The sequence below is a fragment of the Entelurus aequoreus genome, linkage group LG03 (assembly GCF_033978785.1).
Source record: "Entelurus aequoreus isolate RoL-2023_Sb linkage group LG03, RoL_Eaeq_v1.1, whole genome shotgun sequence".
NCBI classification, from domain to species: domain Eukaryota; kingdom Metazoa; phylum Chordata; class Actinopteri; order Syngnathiformes; family Syngnathidae; genus Entelurus; species Entelurus aequoreus.
Window position 1 is genome coordinate 9,467,090 of NC_084733.1, and position 21,194 is coordinate 9,488,283.

At 41.3% G+C, this 21,194-nt stretch overlaps 2 protein-coding genes across 4 annotated transcripts in view; both read right to left on the reverse strand.

Annotated features, from left to right (window-relative positions):
* Positions 1 to 3,395, reverse strand: part of LOC133646103 (rho guanine nucleotide exchange factor TIAM2-like) — a 288,867-nt gene extending 285,472 nt beyond the window's left edge. Inside the window, exon 1 of the mRNA XM_062041113.1 lies at positions 3,314 to 3,395. The gene's annotated coding sequence lies outside the window, so the exon portion shown is untranslated. The remainder of the gene's footprint in view (positions 1 to 3,313) is intronic.
* LOC133646104 (SR-related and CTD-associated factor 8-like) overlaps positions 2,627 to 21,194 on the reverse strand; it is a 91,904-nt gene continuing 73,336 nt past the window's right edge. For all 3 annotated transcript variants that reach the window (XM_062041116.1, XM_062041117.1, XM_062041118.1), the window contains 18 exons: positions 15,980 to 16,024; positions 15,594 to 15,755; positions 15,299 to 15,455; positions 15,055 to 15,182; positions 13,143 to 13,319; positions 12,976 to 13,055; positions 12,759 to 12,870; positions 12,506 to 12,637; positions 12,200 to 12,303; positions 11,846 to 12,039; positions 10,288 to 10,388; positions 10,010 to 10,123; positions 9,655 to 9,811; positions 9,406 to 9,533; positions 9,014 to 9,155; positions 8,887 to 8,934; positions 5,228 to 5,443; positions 2,627 to 5,144 (listed from right to left, as the gene is read on the reverse strand). In XM_062041116.1, coding sequence (XP_061897100.1) covers positions 3,328 to 5,144; positions 5,228 to 5,443; positions 8,887 to 8,934; positions 9,014 to 9,155; positions 9,406 to 9,533; positions 9,655 to 9,811; positions 10,010 to 10,123; positions 10,288 to 10,388; positions 11,846 to 12,039; positions 12,200 to 12,303; positions 12,506 to 12,637; positions 12,759 to 12,870; positions 12,976 to 13,055; positions 13,143 to 13,319; positions 15,055 to 15,182; positions 15,299 to 15,455; positions 15,594 to 15,755; positions 15,980 to 16,024 — 4,014 coding nt within the window. In that variant the 3' untranslated portion in view covers positions 2,627 to 3,327. The remainder of the gene's footprint in view (positions 5,145 to 5,227; positions 5,444 to 8,886; positions 8,935 to 9,013; positions 9,156 to 9,405; positions 9,534 to 9,654; positions 9,812 to 10,009; positions 10,124 to 10,287; positions 10,389 to 11,845; positions 12,040 to 12,199; positions 12,304 to 12,505; positions 12,638 to 12,758; positions 12,871 to 12,975; positions 13,056 to 13,142; positions 13,320 to 15,054; positions 15,183 to 15,298; positions 15,456 to 15,593; positions 15,756 to 15,979; positions 16,025 to 21,194) is intronic.

A 21,194-nucleotide genomic window follows, 5' to 3' on the forward strand; every position in this document is an offset into this window, starting at 1 on the left:
TTTTGGTCTGTGAAAGGTGCTTTACAAATACACGTTACTAACTAAATTGTCAAGTTTGTGTTCCGATAAGAACCTAGCGTTTTCTTTTTTAGACTGTGACAAAAATATATTACTTATTAAATGTTTTGTACATATTTTTCTGGGTGTAAGGAGGTTCAGATGTTGCCTGTATAGTCTTAAATAAGTTCCAGTTTGACTCAGGAACCCATCAAATCACCTTCCAAGATGCCATATTGGAATGATTTTTCCTAATAGTTACTCACTGGAGGTGGTTTGCTGTTACACACCATTTTTATTAGACCACAATGTTGTGCAGAGGTCAAATGTTAGGATCCGAGTATTGACAGTGCTCTTGAGCAAGCAGGGAGCAAACACTGACATGTGCAGAGGCCATTTCTTGGTACTAGAGCTCAGAGTGTAAGAGATGAGGCATGCATGGTTGCTATAATGACGCCACGCTGCCCTCTACCGGTCAGACTTGGTACTTTGACACGACGCACTAATCAAGGTCTAGTTTGGACAAAAACACCTACAGAAAGTTTTCCATGTTATCTTAAATCTCACAGCAGGCATAACCAACATTGCTGTCAAATTGTCATCAACACTTGCAGTAATTTAGGAGCTCCCAACCCTTAAATGACAGCTTGATTATTGATGAATCAACATTAAAAGTAGGACTATATTGTTAAAGTGTGCTGTTTCCATATTAATGTAGGGCTTTTGAAATACTTACTATAATCCCCAAGGCCTTCATGTCTAATTTACAGCTAATTAACTTGGCCTTTAGTTTTACAAGGGCAATCAAATGTATGGAAGAATTGTGGACACGGTGCATCTTTGAGACTACTAATAATGACAGAATATGTGATGCACCGTCTCATGAGTCCAAACCCCTGCTGCTTCTTCTCTTGGGCCTTGGTTCTTGTGAATCCGTGATAAGCACTCCTGCTGCACTAGTCAAGGTCATTAAGGTGGCCACAGTCAATTGGTCACGGTAGTGCTTTTTGATTTCCATCTAACCTGTATGTCAATTTGTATCTTTTAAAATTAGTTTTGAGTTGTGTGAATTTTTTACTTACTCACTCCTCCTTGAATTCAAATACTATGAGAATTTGATTAAATTCATCACACCTTGAGTTCATCTATTTTCTACCGATTGTCCCTTTCGGGGTCGCGGGGGGTGAATCAAAATATTATCGAGAACCTCATCAAATTTATCACTCCCCCCTAAATCAAAATACTATTGACAACCTGATCAAATTGATTACCCCCTCGATTCAAAATAGTTTTGAGAACCTGATCAAACTTATCACGCATCCTGAAATTAAAATACTATTGGGAACCTGATCAAATTTATCACGCCCCCCTAAATTAAAATACAAGTGAGAACCTGATCACGCCCCCCTGAATTACAATAGTATTGACAACCTGATCAAACTTATCACGCCTCCCGAAATTAAAATACTATTGAGAACCTGATCGGATTTGTCACGACCACTTGAATTAAAATACTATTGAAAACCTGATCCAATTTATCACGCCCCCCCAAATTAAAATACTATTGAGAACCTGATCAAATTTATCACGCCCCACTAAATTAAAATAATATTGAGATCCTGATCAAATTTATCAAGCCCCCCTAGATTAAAATACTATTTGAACCTGATTAAATGTATCACATTCACCAGAATGACAACACTAGTGAGAACCTGATCAAATTCATCACACCCCCCCGATTAAAAATACTATTGAGAACCTGATATTTATCACTGCCCCCTGAATTAAAATACTAGTGCAGAATCTGATCAAATTTCTCAATTTCTCACGCTACCCCGAATTAAAATACTATTAAAATACTAATGACCACTGATCACCCTGAACCTCTGAATTGAAATACTATGGAGTACCTAATCAAATTTATGACAACCCCCGAATTGAAACAGATTTTTTATTTATGAATAAAAATACAGTGTTGCTATTATTTGTATCATGTCTTGTTCGGCACTTTCAGCCTAAATCTAGATTGAGGACAATAATAAAAAAATGTTGGAATATGTGATGCACCTTCAACGTTTATTTAACATCACATCTCCTGTGGTGGAACAGTATAGCCTCTAATGGTATGCCTCAGCAGAAAAGCACTACAAGCGTGAAATGAACACGACAGGAGGGTTCAAACATGGCTACAAGCCTGCATGCTTACAACAATGAGTATATAGTGTCTCTTCTAGGTTGAGTGCTGGACAAACTGTTCAGCTACCTCAATACACACACTCATGGCAGGCCGGAAATTTTGTGCACAGGTAAGTTTTGTTTAAGAAGCGCGCACAATCTGGTGTATGTAGCAAAGTAGCATCGGGTGTCATCATGAAAGAGTCCGTTCAGAAAGGCACAATCCCATCATCTGCAACAGTCACCAAGCAAAAGCTCAGTGAAACACACAAAGGCTGATGTCATCCATAATTAAGAACTACACGTCCCTGGTTTCCATCCACCAGAGAACTCTGTGGATGGCTTGTATAGAAGCAATTTGAGTTCCAAGAACGTCAAATTGTCTGAAATGACAGTCAAGAGTGTGTAAAGAAGTGTTTCCACTGGTCCTGGGTCAGAAAGCAGTCCTATAGCATGTGTTTAAAGGAGACAAAGCATGTTTATTTCACACTAAAACAATATGCACCCGATATCCAGCATATTCCTCTGTTCATTGACTTACTATTATTCCCCTTTGCTATGTTACTGTTTGCTTGGCTTCTCTGTACTTAGAAACGGATACATACTTTTATTTGGGGGATACAACATGTTGATGGTTTATTTCAAACAGCTCCGATTCGAAGAGCAGTTATGGAATTGCTGTTTGTGCAGGCTAAGACTTGTGTAAAAACCACAGGGCACCATAAAAGCATTTCCTAAAAAAATTGCAGCAGCATTTAAAGAGGAAACGAGTGAGCAACTGCCATTTTCAAGTATGGTGTGTGACTAAACTTGATTTGTTGTTGAACAGCCATGATGTCCTCCTCTCTTCCATAGGAAGGTCAAAGCTCATCTCTCCTCAAACAATTCAAACATTTAGTAGTTAATTTGATCAAATTCACCAAGCTTTGATTGATAAAATCATATGTGGTGGTAGTCCAACTTTTAAAAGGAAAGGAAACACATAAAATGTTCTATCGATAGGTCAGCTCATGAGCTCTATTTAAGTACACTGATGTCATCATTTCTTATTGGTTGTCAGTGTCCCGTGTGGTGGTGGTGGTGATGCTTTGCTGACATGAGTACAGAGAAGAAGAGACAACTTTACAAAATGATCTGTTACCTACTGAGTGATGATTATGTCCCCTCAGTGTCTGTGTCAGTGTCTAGCACTGGCTCACTCGCAGCTTCCTCCATGGCCTCACTCTGTTCAATGTCTATGTCCTTAGGAGAGGCACCCTGCTGCTGCTGCTGCTGCTGCTGCTGCTGCTGCTGCTGCTGCTGCTGCTCGGCTTCACTTTCACGAAGCAGACAATTGGAGGACCCTGAGGTGAGCTCAGGCGAAGCATCCGATGTGGGCTCAACCACAATGCTTTTGTCCATCTCATCGCCACTGACCCACTCAGCTTGGGGTGAGGGAGCTTTCTCTTGTAAGACTTCCTCATTCTTCTCCCGTGGACTTTGCTGCTCCTCCTCCAGAGAGTTTCTTGTCTCTTCAGGGGGGCTGGCAGCGCGCGTAAAGACAACAGGAGAGCCCTGGCCTGGAGTGTCGCTGTCTGTGGACAACTTGGAACAGATCTGCTCTGTGAGTAGTGATTCAGTAAATAGAGGGGTCTCTGGCTGCGGTGATGACTGGGTGTCAGTGGGTGAGCCTGGCAATGGACTCTGAGTCTGAGTCTTCTCAGGTGCTGCTTGGCCTGAGGGTGGTGACTGATCTTCTGGAGTCTCGGGCCGAGTGGTGATATCGTGCTGCGGTTCAACCTCAGCTGCTTGGCTAGGCTTGCTTGGCTCTGGCGACTGGATGGGAACAAGCGGCTGATTCTGACCTAACAGAGGTGGTTTCGTCTGGGGTTGAGACTGATGGGGGGTTTGGAATCGAGATTGACTCGAGGTGTTGAATCTGAGAGGGGAGAGCAGCTTCCCTTGGTTCAGGACCAGGTTGGGGTTAATGGGCGGGGTTGGAAGAAGAGGCGTTGGTAGAGGGAGAACAGGCGTCCAATTGCCACGCTCTCTGTCTTTATCGCGGTCGTGCTCTCTGGGACGATCTCGCCCTCGCTCACGGTTGTGACGGCTTCCGTTCATTTCCCTCCTGAAGTCAAACTCTCTTTCGTCTCGGTCTCTCTGCCTGTCCCATTGGGATCTTCGTTCATCAAAGTCACTTTCAAAGTTTCCTACGGCACCGCCACTACGGTTCCAGGGCTGTGGGCCGCCTGCATTTTTCTGAGCTGCGTTTAAAGGACGGTTGTCAAAGCGGTTCGGAAAGTTCTGCCCCGGGGAGGGCCGATCCTCCTGAGGACCACCTCGTATGCCATCTCGTTCATCAAAGTCCCCTCTAGACTGATTCCATTGATTATCAGGGGTGAATCCAGCTAGGGCCTGCAGACGTCCAAGCAGACTGTTTCTGGCAGGCTGAGTCACTGGGGTTTGCAGCAATGCAGGCCTGCTTCCTCCTCCTCCGCCTCCTGCTCCTCCGCCTCCTGCTCCTCCGCCTCCTGCTCCTCCGCCTCCACCACCACCAAGTGGTGTTCGATGCTCTGGTGGGGGGGTTCTCAGCAAACCTGTGCTCTGCTTTTCAACGGGGGGAAAACGGTAGTCCTGGTCTTTGCCCTCATCAGCCCCTGAAGAGGACTCTTCTGCCTTAGATACATTATTATTGGCCTGGTGATGCGGCCTGTTAAAATGGTCTAATTGAGAGAAAGGGGGCCTGATGTGGGCATGAGCTTGAAGGGAACCATCAAGGAGGCCACCGGGCTGTTGGCCAGGTCCCTGATGCAGGAGGAGAGGGAAGCGAGTACCATGCCCAGGCTGAAGGAGGTTAGGGCGCACGTCGAGTGGAAGCATTCCAGGCATTCTTTGTCCTGCCATTCCAGGCGGTTGGTGAAGTGGGTGAGCAATGGAAGCTGTGGGGTGCATGCCTAGAAGACCCATTCCACCGCGAACTGCATTCTGCATGCCTACAAAAGAGAAAATGCGTTAACGTCACCTTCCATATTTAATGACTAACCTCACATCACATCATCTGTTAGCGTTACTCTACCTTGAAGTGTGAGCTCTGTTGTTCCGTCCAAAATCTTAGCAGAATGTTGCAGTTTGTCTTGCTGACTTTGGACTCCAACAGCACTGAACATACTGGCTCCTGGCATATTTGAGGACATAAAGTTGCCAGGGATAGAGCTGGTTGTTGGAATCATAGCCCCAAATGGTGATTCCTTAACTTGTTCCTGGCTGGTTGCAACAGAGGCCTGCACAAGGGCTACAAGAGGGTGGACGGTAAAAGATACATTCAGGTAACCTCCAAAATATATTTATTACTAGGGCTGGGCGATAAAACAATATTTCTTTGACAATAATAACAGACAATTTCAATAGTATTAATTTGTCCATATTCTAAAAGACGCAAGACTAGCCTGCTAAAGACGACTGCAACAACATCAACACTATAAAGATAATATGTAGCTAAGCAATCTCACTCTGTCATGAGACTTGGCTGAGTGAAATGTGACACGTTAGCAGGTTTAAATAGTGGAGATAGGGTAAATTATACCCAACAAAAAGTGTAAAATGTTCATATTAAACTTTAAAACATTTCAGAAGTTTATCGTTTGTAAAAGTATAAATGTTGTCTTTTTTAGCGTAGAATTTGGATGTATTGGTAAACGGTAACATGATAAACCACATGAAAATTTCAGACCGTTAGTAATACGGTTTATATTTTTCATTACCAAAAAAAAATTATTTTTTAAGACCACATTGCTTACTTCCTGGAAACGGAAGTGACGCAGCACCGGCACAGCACCGGAAAAATGTAGATGTTCCCGCCGATTGTTTCGTTTTACTTCATTTCATTCGCTTCACTTCCGTGAAATCTCAAGAGTGTTTTTAAGACCACACTGCTGTTATTAGATGACGACAGGTGTGGACAGTATTGCAGACAGACGCATTTGTCCAGAGTTACAAGGCAGCAGGTGATGTGTAGGGAATGTTGCCACAATTTTTATTATAAAGTTTTGCCGTTTGTTTACTGCGATGGTCACTCATCCTTTAACTGCTAACTTTGTCAGTGTTCCAATAACATTGATGCTTGCTAAAATGTTTTGTCATTTCATCGAATTAAACGCAGGATGTGTTGTCAGTGAGGTACAAAGATTGTGTATTAGATGTGGGAGGTTTATTTTTGTTGGCCAAACTGTTCCACTGAACCATATGGTGTTGTTGGAGAAAGAAGCTTGTTTATTAGACTTATCCCCATGAGCCAAACTTCTTTGTGTTTTATATTGTTATCAAAAAGTAAACGTGTTTTTTTATATTACAAGTCATTTTAATTTCACAAAGTTATTACTTTAAAAAACATTCCTGAGACATAGCATTTTGTTAATGTTTCAAAGTGTATAGTTAATTCCTATATGACACATTTCTGCTCAAACTCTTGAAGGATATGTCCCGATACAGCATGTACATACTTTAATACATGTAAATGTACATAGCTTAACAAACTACCGTGTTTTCTGCACTATAATGCGCACCTAAAAACAACCAATTTCCTCAAAAGCTGACAGTGCGCCTTATAATCCGGTGCGCCTTATATATGGACCAATATTGAGCCACAACAGGTCTCGCAACTACGGTAACTACGCCGACTTCATTTTCCCCCTTCTACGGCTGCTTCCCGTAGAAGAAGAAGCGGTTCTTCTTCTACAGGGGAAAAATGAAGTCGGCGGCTGCTTACCGTAGAAGAAGAACTTCTTCTTCTACGGGGGAAAATGAAGTCGGCGGCTGCTTACCGTAAAGACCCAAAAATGGTTCCTATTAAGAGACACGCTTACGACGCAGAGTTTAAACTCAAGGCGATCAGTCACGCAGTAGAACACGGGAATAGAGCAGCAGCAAGAGAATTAAACATTAACGAATCAATGGTGCGGAAGTGGAGGAAACAACATGATGACCTGCGCCAAGTAAAGAAGACTAAACAGAATTTCCGAGGGAACAAAGCGAGATGGCTACAGTTTGAGGACAAACTCGAACAGTGGGTTGTTGAACAGAGAGCAGCAAGTAGAAGTGTCAGTACAATCACCATTTGTTTTGTTGAGATTACTTTTAGCACAGCTCCATCTAATGGATGCATAACGTAACCCCAGCCTCTACTGTAGCGTCTATTCTATGCGTCTTATAATGCGGTGCGCATTATATATGAACAAAGTTTTAAAATAGGCCATTCATTGAAGGTGCGCCTTATAATCCGGTGCGCCTTATACTGTGGAAAATACGGTACCTCTCTCTATGAAAATTTTAAAATACAGATAAAGGCATCATGTAATGAGAAAAGGCTGACACGCTGATACTATTAATGAACAAAAACAGAAATATCTGTCTTTAAATATATGGATAACGTTTATCTATAGCTTTTTTATTAAACATTACAAATTACGTGATAGCGTCGCCTTCACACTCAAACACTGGTTTACCTAACGTAATAAATAATTGTGATTAATAATCGTGATTTTAATATTGATTAAAATAATCATAATTACTATTTTGGCAATAACCGTGCAGCCCTATATGTAAGACTAGATCTCATACATGAACAATATATGTATCTGTATAGACAAAAAGTGCAGTTACATCTTATGTCCATAAGTTGCCATCTTGCACAATTTTCACATTTATTTTGATTTATTTATGTTATCATTTTGTTTCTGCCAGATTACTTTGTTTATAATGGTTGTATTGCTTTCCTATGCACATTGAATGTTCTGCTTGAGGTACATACATACATACATACATACATTTTGAATGTGGTGTTTGTGTCTTTTTAAATAGATTTCAGTAGAAGAAGTTTTTGAACATTTTGAGCACATTTAAAAATACCGTGATAATTTTGGTAACAATAACAGTGGTAAGAAATTTTCATACTGTGACATTCCTAGCCTAAAATAGGCAATGCTTCTTTTTTAGCGTAACTTCATTTACTCTATTATACGATCTATTTAGAAGTGGCGTCACTTCCGGATGTTTTGCCAAACATATATCTTCTGTGCATCAATATTGCAATATATTACAAGTACAACAATGTATATATCATACTTAAAATCACAAACACTTAATGAAGGTACGATGTTGTTTTAATCACCTGTACATTTCATAAGGCGACCCACGCATAGAGGAAATTAAACAAACACTCGGAAGAAAATGAAATAAATTCATGTTTTGTTTTTTGTTAAATAAACATGAGATAATGTTGCACATTGTACAATGCAAGATGTTTTGTTTGTGTATCTGGAACTGTGTCTGTGTAAGTGCGCTACGTGCATGTACGTGTGTATCAGGCAGTTGTGATGTTCTAGTCTTCCACACGTGAGAATTTAACTTACCGGTACATAATAATAGCTTTATTAATGATAATATACATATAAACATTAAGAACTGTAAGCAAAATAAACATTGTAAACTAATATTGCCAGTGTGTGTAGATATTATACAGTAAGATACTGTACATGAAACCTGTTATCTGAAAAAGTTGTTGATATACATATTTCAAACAAAAATAACCTTCTGATGTCTTCACATCTCACTCTTGAGCAATGTGACCTTTAAACATGACAAAAATAGTGATTTCATTGATATCGTGATATATACTGATAGACTGAAAAAAATATTGATACGATTTCGCCCAGCTTCGGGCATGTGCGTAACACTTACAAGCTGGTGCTGAGGCCATGGCTGCTGCTTGTGCTGCCTGCAAAAATCCTATACAACAGAAAATAATTGAAGTTAAGCTAAGCTGTATTGTACAAATGCTTTTTGTTTAAATGACAGAAACATTCACCTGGAGGTGGTTGTGAGGCATTGAAGCTCGGCCTTATGAATGGTGGTGGCGGCCCGTATCCTGGTGGGGGTATGCTCATAGTGACAGGAAAGGTAGGAGGAACCAAGCTTACTGCAGCAGAAACCACCTGTGGCACTGGTAGCTAGGTAAGAGACAACAGGAAACATTGCATGGGTAAAAACATGAGCAAACTATTACAATCAAGCCAAATACTGTGAAGAACAGTGTTTTTTGTGCCCTTGTAGCTTACAAAGACTGTAAAAATCACAAATTAATGAGGACATTCTATTATATATTATTTAAATTGTTTAACGGACAATTGGGGTTTCAATCACAACCTAGGTCAAGAGCGTGCAACAACCCTAACTAATGAGACGAACCCTCTTTATTACCTGCACAGGCATCATGGTCACTTGCTGGTTGTAGCTTTTACTCTGGTTGTTGGATGATGATGTCTCAGTGCTAAGTGCTTGGCTCATAACATCCTTGGTTGATTCAGAAGTCTTAGCTGTGTCCCACTCTGAATAAACAGGCAAAAACAATTAAAAAACCAAAATAACTGAGGGAGGTTTACCTTGACATGTGTTTGGATAGAATTGAGTCCATAAATTGTTTTTGCCAAGTGACAAAAAGACTTTCACCTTCATTGACGGTCTCCTGATCAATAATTCCTCCTTCAGCAAAGCCATCCAAGTCATCTACTTTAACTTTCTCCCAAGGAATGTAGGTGACTCCAAGGTCCACATCCCAAAATTGTTTGTACTCTTGTCTCACTCCCTTGTTTAAGGCCCAAGCAATCTGCATTAAAAATACATTGATGTTGGTCAGAGAACAAAGTGCCCTACAAGTGCAGCATTTATAATGGGCACCAATGTACACAGAAAGCCAGTACACTGCTAGGTCAATAGAAAATTAAATTACAAGATACTGCAAGGAGAGTGGGGAAGGAGATGGCATTGCATTCAATCAAATTTAAGTGTAAGGGCAAAAATGCACCTTGATGACTTTTGAGCCAATCTTGACAGAACCTGTGCTGAGCTTCTGGCGTGCACGGAAGGCGTCCTGTCTATGGACCATACAGATGTAAGCACAGCCTCTTGGAGGAATCATCTGTGAAGGACACATTTACAAACATTATGACATGACCAATATGCAGTACATGCATGTATAATAATCGAAAAACCAGCTAAAAGAAAAATATCATTCTTTCACAGATTAAAACAGTAATGAGATACAAAGTCACATGACTGATGACATCATACTGCACTTCTTACATTTATGGACTCTATTTGGCCAAACTCTTCAAACAAGTTTGTGAGGTCTTGCTGAGTAGCCTTTTTGTCCACCTGCCCGACCCACAGAGTTGTGCTGCATACTAGATTAGGGTAGAGAGAAACAATTAATATACATTTAAAACACCATCCATCCATCAATCTTCTTCCGCTTATCCTAGGTCGGGTCGCGGGGGCAGCAGCCTAAGCAGGGAAGCCCAGACTTCCCTCTCCCCAGACACTTCGTCCAGCTCTTCCCGGGGGATCCCGAGGCGTTCCCAGGCCGGCCGGGAGACATAATCTTCCCAACGTGTCCTGGGTCTTCCCTGTGGCCTCCTACCGGTCGGACATGCCCTAAACACCTCCCTAGGGAGGCGTTCGGGTGACATCCTGACCAGATGCCCGAACCACCTCATCTGGCTCCTCTCGATGTGGAGGAGCAGCGGCTTTACTTTGAGCTCCTCCCGGATGGTAGAGCTTCTCATCCTATCTCTAAGGGAGAGCCCTGCCACCCAGCGGAGGAAACTCATTTCGGCCGCTTGCACCCGTGATCTTGTCCTTTCTGTCATAACCCAAAGCTTATGACCGTAGGTGAGGATGGAAACGTAGATCGACCGGTAAATTGAGAGCTTTGCCTTCTGGCTCAGCTCCTTCTTCACCACAACGGATCGATACAGCGTCCGCATTACTGAAAACGCCGCACCGATCCACCTGTCGATCTCACGATCCACTCTTCCCTCACTCGTGAACAAGACTCCGAGGTACTTGAACTCCTCCACTTGGGGCAGGGTCTCCTCCGCAACCCGGAGATGGCACTCCACCCTTTTCCGGGCGAGAACCATGGACTCTGACTTGGAGGTGCTGATTCCCATCCCAGTCGCTTCACACTCAGCTGCGAACCGATCCAGTGAGAGCTGAAGATCCTGGCCAGATGAAGCCATCAGGACCACATCATCTGCAAAAAGCAGAGACCTAATCCTGCAGCCACCAAACCGGATCCCCTCAACGCCTTGACTGCGCCTAGAAATTCTGTCCATAAAAGTTATGAACAGAATCGGTGACAAAGGCAGCCTTGGTGGAGTCCAACCCTCACTGGAAACGTGTCCGACTTACTGCCGGCAATGCGGACCAAGCTCTGACACTGATCGTACAGGGAGCCACAATCAGACAGTCCGATACTCTCTGAGCACTCCCCACAGGACTTCCCGAGGGACACGGTCGAATGCCTTCTCCAAGTCCACAAAGCACATGTAGACTGGTTGGGCAAACTCCCATGCACCCTCAAGTACCCTGCCGAGAGTATAGAGATGGTCCACAGTTCCACGACCAGGACGAAAACCACACTGTTCCTCCTGAATCCGAGGTTCGACTATCCGGCGTAGCCTCCTCTCCAGTACACCTGAATAGACCCTACCGGGAAGGCTGAGGAGTGTGATCCCACGATAGTTAGAACACACTCTCCGGTTCCCCTTTTTAAAGAGAGGAACCACCACCCCCGGTCTGCTAAATTTAAAACACAGCTGAGATAATTAAGAAAATAATATGAATGACATCTAATTACCGCTTAGAGTTTTGGATCGTATAGGAGGCAATCCTTTCTTCTGACGCTCCTTCTCGCGCTCTCGGGCACGTCTTTCACTTGAGTACGACCGCGACGTCTTCCTCTTACGATCTCTGGAGCGTGAGCGCGACCGCTTCCGGTGCTTACGCTTCCGAGAACCAGAGCGGGACCTGGACCTTCTCCTTTTAGGAGACCTGTAGGGACAGAACAACAAAGCTTTGTGAAGGGTTTTCACATACCTTTAGTTTGTGTTATTTATGAAATAGGTGCCTGTGTTTCCTGAAACAATTGGTATTATGTGTAGGGAAAATGCCAAACAGTAGTTTAGATATTGAAGAACAAGTCATGACTGACCTGGAGCGAGAGCGTGTTCTGGAGCGTGTCCCAGAGGTTTTTTTCTCTTCTCCCTCAAAGTTATTCTCTTCCATTCCATCCGGGCCATCATCAAGATCCATGTCCTACAGTATCAATTCAAAACATTTAGAAAAATGCTATTCAAGTGACTTCAGTACTTTTTTTGTTTCGATAAGGCCTACTACTTTGTTGCTGACTAAAGTGTATTTAACGGTCCATCAATCCCTTTACATGTAAAAAAAACTCAGTTTAGTCCTAGTCCATAAAATGTAATTACTGCATGAATAATCACAAGGGCAGACACACCTGTTGCTGGTTGTCCATGGACTCATCCATCTTGTTGTCCGACTCAGAAAGCTGTGGCTGACTGCTACCCTGAGCATTTGCACCAGAGTTCTCTTGCCCAAAGATACTATCCTGGCCTTCTATGCTCATAGCCTGTTACAATACAGAATTGGTATATTTGTCTTGGTCAGTTTTATCATTACAAGTGGATAATATCTGCTAGTCAGAAAGTGAGTTTCTACAGGAGCCTCTATATTTGAGGAAATGTACCTACCTTTTGCTGGTGCTCAAACAGCTGCTTCTGGAACTGCTCCAGGTTCTGCTGCTGCAGTTGCTCTGCAAGCTGGTGGAACAGTGAGCTGTTGATGGGCTCTGACACCATAGGCCTGCAAGTAGTCCACAACTTAAATCACATACATACAAATCTTGCACAAATTGTTAGCTTTAAGATTGTGGGAACAGTTTACCAAGATAAAACACAACAAACTCACAGTTGAGAGGAGGATGTTTCCTTCTTAGATTCTTCACTGCGTTCAGAATCATTTCCAAAGTCAAACTGCCCCAAAAGCTTCTGAAAAAAGAAGCACAAAGGTCTTTAATTAATAGGCGCGATAAGTGAAGTGGAGTGAGAAATGTACAGTTAATGAGATAGTAGTACCTTGTTAAAAGAAGAGACCCTCTGTTCGAGGGGGTTGAGGCTGTTGGCAGTAGCAGCTGCAGTGAGTTGAGCAGTCAGAGCTTGCAGTTGTACAACCAGACCAGCATCCAAGGCCTGTAGCAGCGATGGTTGGGGCTTTTGCTGCTGCATTTGCAGACTCTGTACAAGCTGTTGAAGCTGGTGACAGCAATACACATAATTGTGGCATCAGGGGATACTTGGAAGCGTTTAAAGATTAACTGCACTTTTTGGGGGGAATTTTGCATATCATTCACAATCATTATGAAAGACATGACAATGGTTATATTTTTTAATGCATTCTAAATAATAAAATAACTGCAATCAAAAGTCCGCTGACAATGGAGCCTGTGGGAGCCGCTTTATTCTGCCTATAAAGCCTTTAAAAACATCTAAACACCTCCATTAACGTTTTATATACATGACGTAAATATATATGTAATGTAGTAACATGTATATTTATAATAACATTTAATATTTACGTATTTTGCTCCTTTCAAGCATACACGGCGCATTTATTTCATAAACGGATCCATACGTTCGCTTTTTTTCCCCAACATCACTGTTTTTCCTTGCCCGTATGTGGGCTCTGTACCGAGGATGTCGTTGTGGCTTGTGCAGCCCTTTGAGACACTTGTGATTTAGGGCTATATAAATAAACATTGATTGATTGATTGATTACTCAGTGCAGACTTTATGAGATAACAAACATAATAAAACATAAATTACTGTACAAGGTCTGCTGTCATTAGGATACCGACTGCTAGGATGTTCATATATTCCCATTTAGATTAAAAATGACTCATAATCCTCACAAAGAAAAGTAAGGTGGAACCAAGCGTCTTTTCGTGTCATTTTTGCCATTCCGGGTCTAAATTGGCTGTCAAAGTGTACCAACACGTCAGAATACGTCCTTGTGCTTCTACTATCCAGGTGAGAGGCATGATTTATGATCTAAAATAAAGTTTGACAAGAAAGGAAACGAGGAAGCAGCTGATCAGTCACTCATGTCAACATTAGCACACAAGCTTGTGATCACGGCGCCGCTATACCGTAATTTCCGGACTATAAGCCGCACCTGACTATAAGCCGCACCAGCTAAATTTAGGGGAACATACAGATTGCTCCATATATAAGCCGCACCCGACTATAAGCCGCAGGGTTTTGATGTGTAATTACCGTAGTATATAGGGGTTCCTGCTACCACGGAGGGGATTGTCGGGACAGAGATGACTGTTTGGGAACGCAAAGCGTCCCATTTATTAACAATAAATCTTTCAATCATTCAATCAAACTTTCACATCTTTGACATGGCGAACAGCATTCGTGCAGAGTACAAATAATACAACGGTGCAAAGTAATACAAAGTGCTCACCTGTACGTTATCAAAATAACCAGCCTACCGGTATATGAAAAGTCAGTCTTTAATCATTGTGTCATCGTCTTCCTCCTGCGTACTAAAACCACCGAAATCCTCTTCGTCGGTGTCGGAGAAGAACAGGCCGTAAATAAGCCGCACCCTTGTATAAGCCGCAGGGACCAGAACGAGGGGAAAAAGTAGCGGCTTATAGTCCGGAAATTACGGTAGTTTGTCTGTGTTAGCGTTTATAATAACAATATCACTAATACATGGTTAAAATTCAGGTCACAAAATTTAAATGGAGTATTGAGAGGACCTTCCATTAGCTCCGCTGTAAGCAGACTTTTATTTACTAGTTAGAATGCATAAAAAAAATTACATCCGTCGTCATGGAATTGTGAACGATAGGCAAAATTCCAAAAAAAAGTGCAGTTCCTCTTGAACACAAAATACTTGTATACCTGAACAGTGCTGCTGTCATTATTAAAAGAAAACATCAACAAAATGATAAGACAGCTTAGTTTTCTGCTTTACCTGTTGCCCTTGAGGACTTTGTAAGATCTGCGCAACAGCTGCCACTGTGTCTGTGTTGGTAATTTGTGAAGCCCAGTCTGGAAGTCCCTGGACTATGTTGGCTGGGGTTGCCGGAGTAGCTGGAGTGCCTCAATACAAAAAGAGAAACAAATAGAGTCATCATAAGCATGGACCACTCTTATGACCGAGTTGAACAAATATCTCACAATATGAGACTTCCACACAACACAATCTCTTGACTGACCAGGTGTGGTGTTATTGACAGGGGCAACGCTGCTGGGCATGATGGGAGTAAGGCTTGGAGGAGGAATCCCTGCGGCCATGTCCAACAACGGCTGGATGATATCACTCTTGAAGACAGCATTCTTTTGCCACAGGTTTAAAACGCGCACTATCTTACTCTAGAAATACATGAACATTTAGATAAGCAAAAGTGTTAATAATTACAACTACTGCAAATATTGATTAATTTAGATTAGCTTGTGTTGTACTTTGAAATCAAGTCAAGTCAAAGAGGAACTACATGAAAACAGTCAGACCTTGTCATCTGAAGGGCAACGGTAGAGGTGCTGGAATGTAGGGATGATATTCTTGCTGAAGCGTGGAGCAAAAACATCCTTTTCTGTGCCAAACTGGTGTCGTGACTGTCTCACAATTGAGTCGATGACATACAGGCCAGGGACTTTGTATTCTGGCTTGCACTGTAAAGGCAAGAACAAGAAGCTTCCATTGGTGTTTCTTTTACACTATGGTTATGGGATGCATTGTAATATCTTAAGCTATAATGTTAAATTTAGTAGTGTATGTCAAATCTCATTTACTCTATGAGGCATTTAGTTAAATACTCTCATAATTTTTTTCACATTAATGTGAGTTGGTTTCTATCAATCGATAGCCGGATGTGACATGAAGTCAACAAACTCACCTTTTGTATGAACTTCTCCACACTTTGGACAACATGCTTGTAGAACTGAAAAAAGGAGAAATATGTTATCAGCAATATCTAAGAACAGCATACAACACTTAAAATACAAGTTATTAAAAAAAAAGCTGACGAAGCAGATCCTTTCATTTACCATACCAAACAAAAGCAGAACATTCTGGCCTTTGCTTTGATAATTTCTGCATTCAAAGTTTTCAAAATCTTGTGACACAATACTTCAATTTTTGAGGACCCAAAAAAACCTACTGGTTGGGAGTTCAATGCAAAAAAACAATACATAACTATACATCAGTTGCTTAGCTTCGTTTTCTTATATTTAACTGTGTTCCTATTAACATGCTTGTGCCGTTCTAAGTCACCTTGTTTGTAGTAGTAGATTCATAAGGCCATTCTCATTTAAAACGCCATGTATGTTATGTTGTCAACAGTTAATGGACCACATTAAGGGGCTCTTTAGAACCTTTATGCGAATATGCCTAGAAGACGTTACTTTTCCAAAGGGTTTTAAGCATTATATCTCACCCTCTTACGGCTTTTAGGACATAATGACCTTTTTTGTGTGATTTGCTAATAATTGGACAGCTAATGTTAGCTATCATTAAATATATATTCTATCACAACAAAAACATGAATCTAAATTGTTCATTGCTTTTCTAGAACTGCTTTTGTATGTGTGCTCACACGCTGCCTTGCGTGTATGAGTTGACGTAACATGGTGCGTGACAAGCCTGAACGTTCAACAAATTCCTCCAACCGTTGCGTTTTTAAAATTCAATATAGTTAGTAATTGTAAAAAATATAGCCATTCAAAGAATATATTATGTTCTGTTAAACCACTAATGGTAAGATAACGTAACCGGATGTGTTCTTGTTATACAAAACCCACAACCAGTGAAGTTGGCATGTTGTGCAAATCGTTAAAAAAAAAGAACAGAACACAATTATTTGCAAATCCTTTTCAACTTATATTCAATTGAATACACTGCAAAGACAAAATATTTAATATTCGAACTGAGGTACTTCTTTTTTTTGCAAATAATCATTAACTTAGAATTTAATGGCAGCTACACTTTGAAAAAGTTGGGACAGGGACATTTTTATCACTGTGTTACTTGGCCTTTCCTTTTAACAACACTCATTAAACGTTTGGGAACTGAGGAGACCATTATTTGAAGCTTTTCAGGTGGAATTATTTCCCATTCATGCTTGATGTACAGGTTGAGCGTTACAATAAAGCTACTGAAATGTGCGGGGTCCAGCTTTGACCCTGCCCAGGCTCTAACCTGCGTCCACACCTGCCCTCTTAATGAGAGTTGAGCAGCGCTTGCCAGTAGGGGCCCTTTTCCACGGCAGGAACTTTCCAATGTGCCATGGTATGTGACAGTAGGCCCTGCGTTTACACCAAAACTTCACCAGGAACTAAATTGGGCCCTATTCGCTATGTGGTACTTAAAAACATTTAAAGCAAGGGTGTCAAACACTGGTCCGCCGTGTAATTTCACTTGGCCCTTGAGGCAATATCAAATTAACACTAGAGCTGGCCCGCCGATTATATACAGCGGCGGTGCCGCTAATTCTCATGCTTGCCAACCCTCCCGGGAGACTCCCAAATTTAAGTGCTCCTCCCGAAAACCGTCACGTCCACTTTTCATCCAGTCCGACGAGTGCTGGCCCAGTCACATAATATGTGCGACTTCTGCATGCACACACAAGTAAATGCAACGCATACTTGATCAACAGCGATACAGATTACACTGACGGTGCCCGTATAAATAACTTTAACACTGTTAGAAATATGCGCCACACTGTGAATCCACACCAAACAAGAATGACAAACACATTTCGGGAGAACATCCGCACCGTAACACAACATAAACACAACAAAACAAATACCCAGAATCCCATGCAGCCCTAACTCTTCCGGGCAAGAATATACACCCTGGCTACCACCAAACCCCGCCCCCCACACATCAACCCCCCTCCGTGCGTCGGTTGAGGTGGGCGGGGTTTGGTGGTAGCTGGTGTGTATATTCTAGCCCGGAAGAGTTAGGGCTGCAAAGGGTTCTGGGTATTTGTTCTGTTGTGTTACGGTGCGGATCTTCTCCCGAAATGTGTTTGTCATTGTTGTTTGGTGTGGATTCATAGTGTGGCGTATATTTCTAACAGTGTTAAAGTTGTTTATACTTACACCCTTAGTGTAACCTGTATCGCTGTTGATCAAGTATGCGTTGCATTCACGTGTGTGTGCGTACAGAAGCCGCACATTTCTTGTGACTGGGCCGGCACGTTGTTGAAATGGATGAAAAGCGGACGTGACGACAGCTTGTAGAGGATGTTAAAGGCAGTGCCTTTAAGGCACGCCCCCAAGACTGTGGTCCGGGTGGACTACGAGATATAATGACTGATGAACACATTCGTTCGATAATGAAGGTTGCCTCAGCTCAAAGCCTGAGCCCTGACATTAATGAGCTAGCATCCAAGAAAAGATGCCAGGTATCTGGCTTGGGCACATCAGATTAGATCAGTGTGTTGCAAACTGAGCAGTTTAAAGTCCTGAATGGTTGGTTTATTCATTGTTATTTTATTTTCAAATGTATTAGCCTGTGTAAAAAGGTAATGTTGATATTTTTCATTCATTCATTCTTTCATTCATTATTTATTTATTTATTTATTTCAGGCAATCACATTAAAAAGCACAAAGTTGACAACACATAATAATATAAATTAATATAGTGCAAAAGGTAATGTATAGTATGTAATGCATGATTGTTCAGTTTTGCCTGAAAGGGAGTGTGAAGAAGATAATTTATTTAATCCCTCCCCCAGTTCTCTATTCAGTGATTATTCACATTGAGTTTCACTGTTACTTTGTTCAAGGATTAAAATACAGATGTTGTATCATAGTGGCATTACCACAGGTAACAATAACTATTACACTGTAACAATAATTTGTATCAATAATGTAAGAATAATGAATATACCAACATTGGTAATAAACAAAATGCCAACAATGGTAATATACAACATAGCAATAATGGTAAGGAAACATTGAGCACATGTTAACACTTTGAGACAAAGTACAACAGCAGGTCAAATTAAAGACCCTCATCTCTATATTTGAACCAGACCCCATGTTTGTATAATAGTTTAAATCGATTAATAGTTTGGCATTGCTTATGTTGTTTACCTCAGAAGGCTGCAAATAGAAAAGAGGCATTACATTTTTATTTAAATTGTATTTGATATGCCATTGATATTTTTTTAATTATTATTATTATTATTATTTGAAACTCGATTTTGCATGTCACTATAAAGTTATATAAGCCTTGCTTGTTCAATATTCAATGCAAAACTTGTTTGGGTCCCTGTTAAAATGTTAATTTGTTCAACCTTGGCCCGCAGCTTTGTTCAGTTTTAAATTTTGGCCCACTCTGTATTTGAGTTTGACACCCCTGATTTAAAGGATGGGCTGTGATGTGGAACGCTGATTAGTGAAACAAAGTTGGGGCATTACTAAACTTCCATCCATCCATCCATTTTTCTACCGCTTATTCCCTTCGGGGTCGCGGGGGGCGCTGGAGTCTATCTCAGCTGCAATCGGGCGGAAGGCGGGGTACACCCTGGACAAGTCGCCACCTCATCGCAGGGCCAACACAGATAGACAGACAACATTCACACTCACATTCACACACTAGGGCCAATTTAGTGTTGCCAATCAACCTATCCCCAGGTGCATGTCTTTGGAGGTGGGAGGAAGCCGGAGTACCCGGAGGGAACCCACGCAGTCACGGGGAGAACATGCAAACTCCACACAGAAAGATCCCGAGGCCGGGATTGAACTCATGACTACTCAGGACCTTCGTATTGTGAGGCAGATGCACTAACCCCTCTGCCACCGTGCTGCCCTGGAATTCAAAATTTCAGTCGCAATTAAGGTATGTGGGAACAACTTGTTTATTTCTTATTTCTTGTGATTTCTATAACAAGCTAATCGACAAAGTCAACAACCATGAGCTCTTTGGGCGCAGTCATGCTGGGACAGTCCCTCAGATGTTACCACAATGTTGGAAGTATAGTTCAAAATTTGTATGCAAGATTACAAATTGAGAATGCCAGTAAAACATTTCTTTCAACTACAACGATTGATGTGAGTGACTAAAAATAGTCCATCATAATTTAAGTTCTACAAGCAGCCAAAAGGTGGCATGAAAGAGCAGCAGTCAAACTGGCCAGCTTGCAGGAGCAGGTTTTTGTGTCACCATTTGTAAGTACAAGATGCACATGAGCGCAAAGAATACTGACGGTAGGTTTTAACAATAGTAATGGTTGCAAGAGATCCAAAGCTAAATTTAAAGAAAAACTGCACATGAACTGATGAAATGAGAGTATTTTAAATAATTTGGAGAAAAGATGGTAATCCAGCACACAGTATGAGTGGGAACCGCAAGTAATTTATCGTTAAATACCAAGTCCATATTTTGCCAACAATAACATCATTATACAGTGATTATGCTAAATTTAATACACAGAGAATATTAACATTGATACATCACAAGTCAATGTAAGTTAAGAAGGGGCATTCGAAGAGAAATACATACAAATATTAATAAATGCTTTCCAGTGACAAAATAGTTGTACAGGCAACATTACAGCTAAAATATAATTTAATATGTTATTTAAAGCCACTACAAACTCTACTTATATTAACCGAAAACTATCTAATGACAAAAAGTATTCAGAAATTACCAAAGCTAAACAAAGCTGGCCCAAAGACAAACAAATAAAATTGTGATCATGAAAATTAATTTTGGAAATTGTTTTTGAAAGAATATTACGAGAAATTATGTTTGCACCATAGAGTGTATAGGAATTAGCCAGGAATATAACAATTTCATAAAACCGGAGTAAAACTTTTACGGTTAGCATTATCGTTTAAAAATAAAATCATAGTAATATTTTTAACTTAAAGGCACCGAAAATGAGGCAAAAATAGGTCAGCATAATTGTGGAGTCAACTGTCATAACGGTGTTACGCTCAAAAGGTTTGGTTGTCCTTAATCTCTAAAGATTCTGCAACAAGTTCAACAGAGTCACAACTGTGCATCACAAGTGTGATATACTTCAAATCTCTGCACAAATTATGCATGTAACATATATAAACAGCACTGTAAAATGTTGCTATTTGTTTGCACATTCA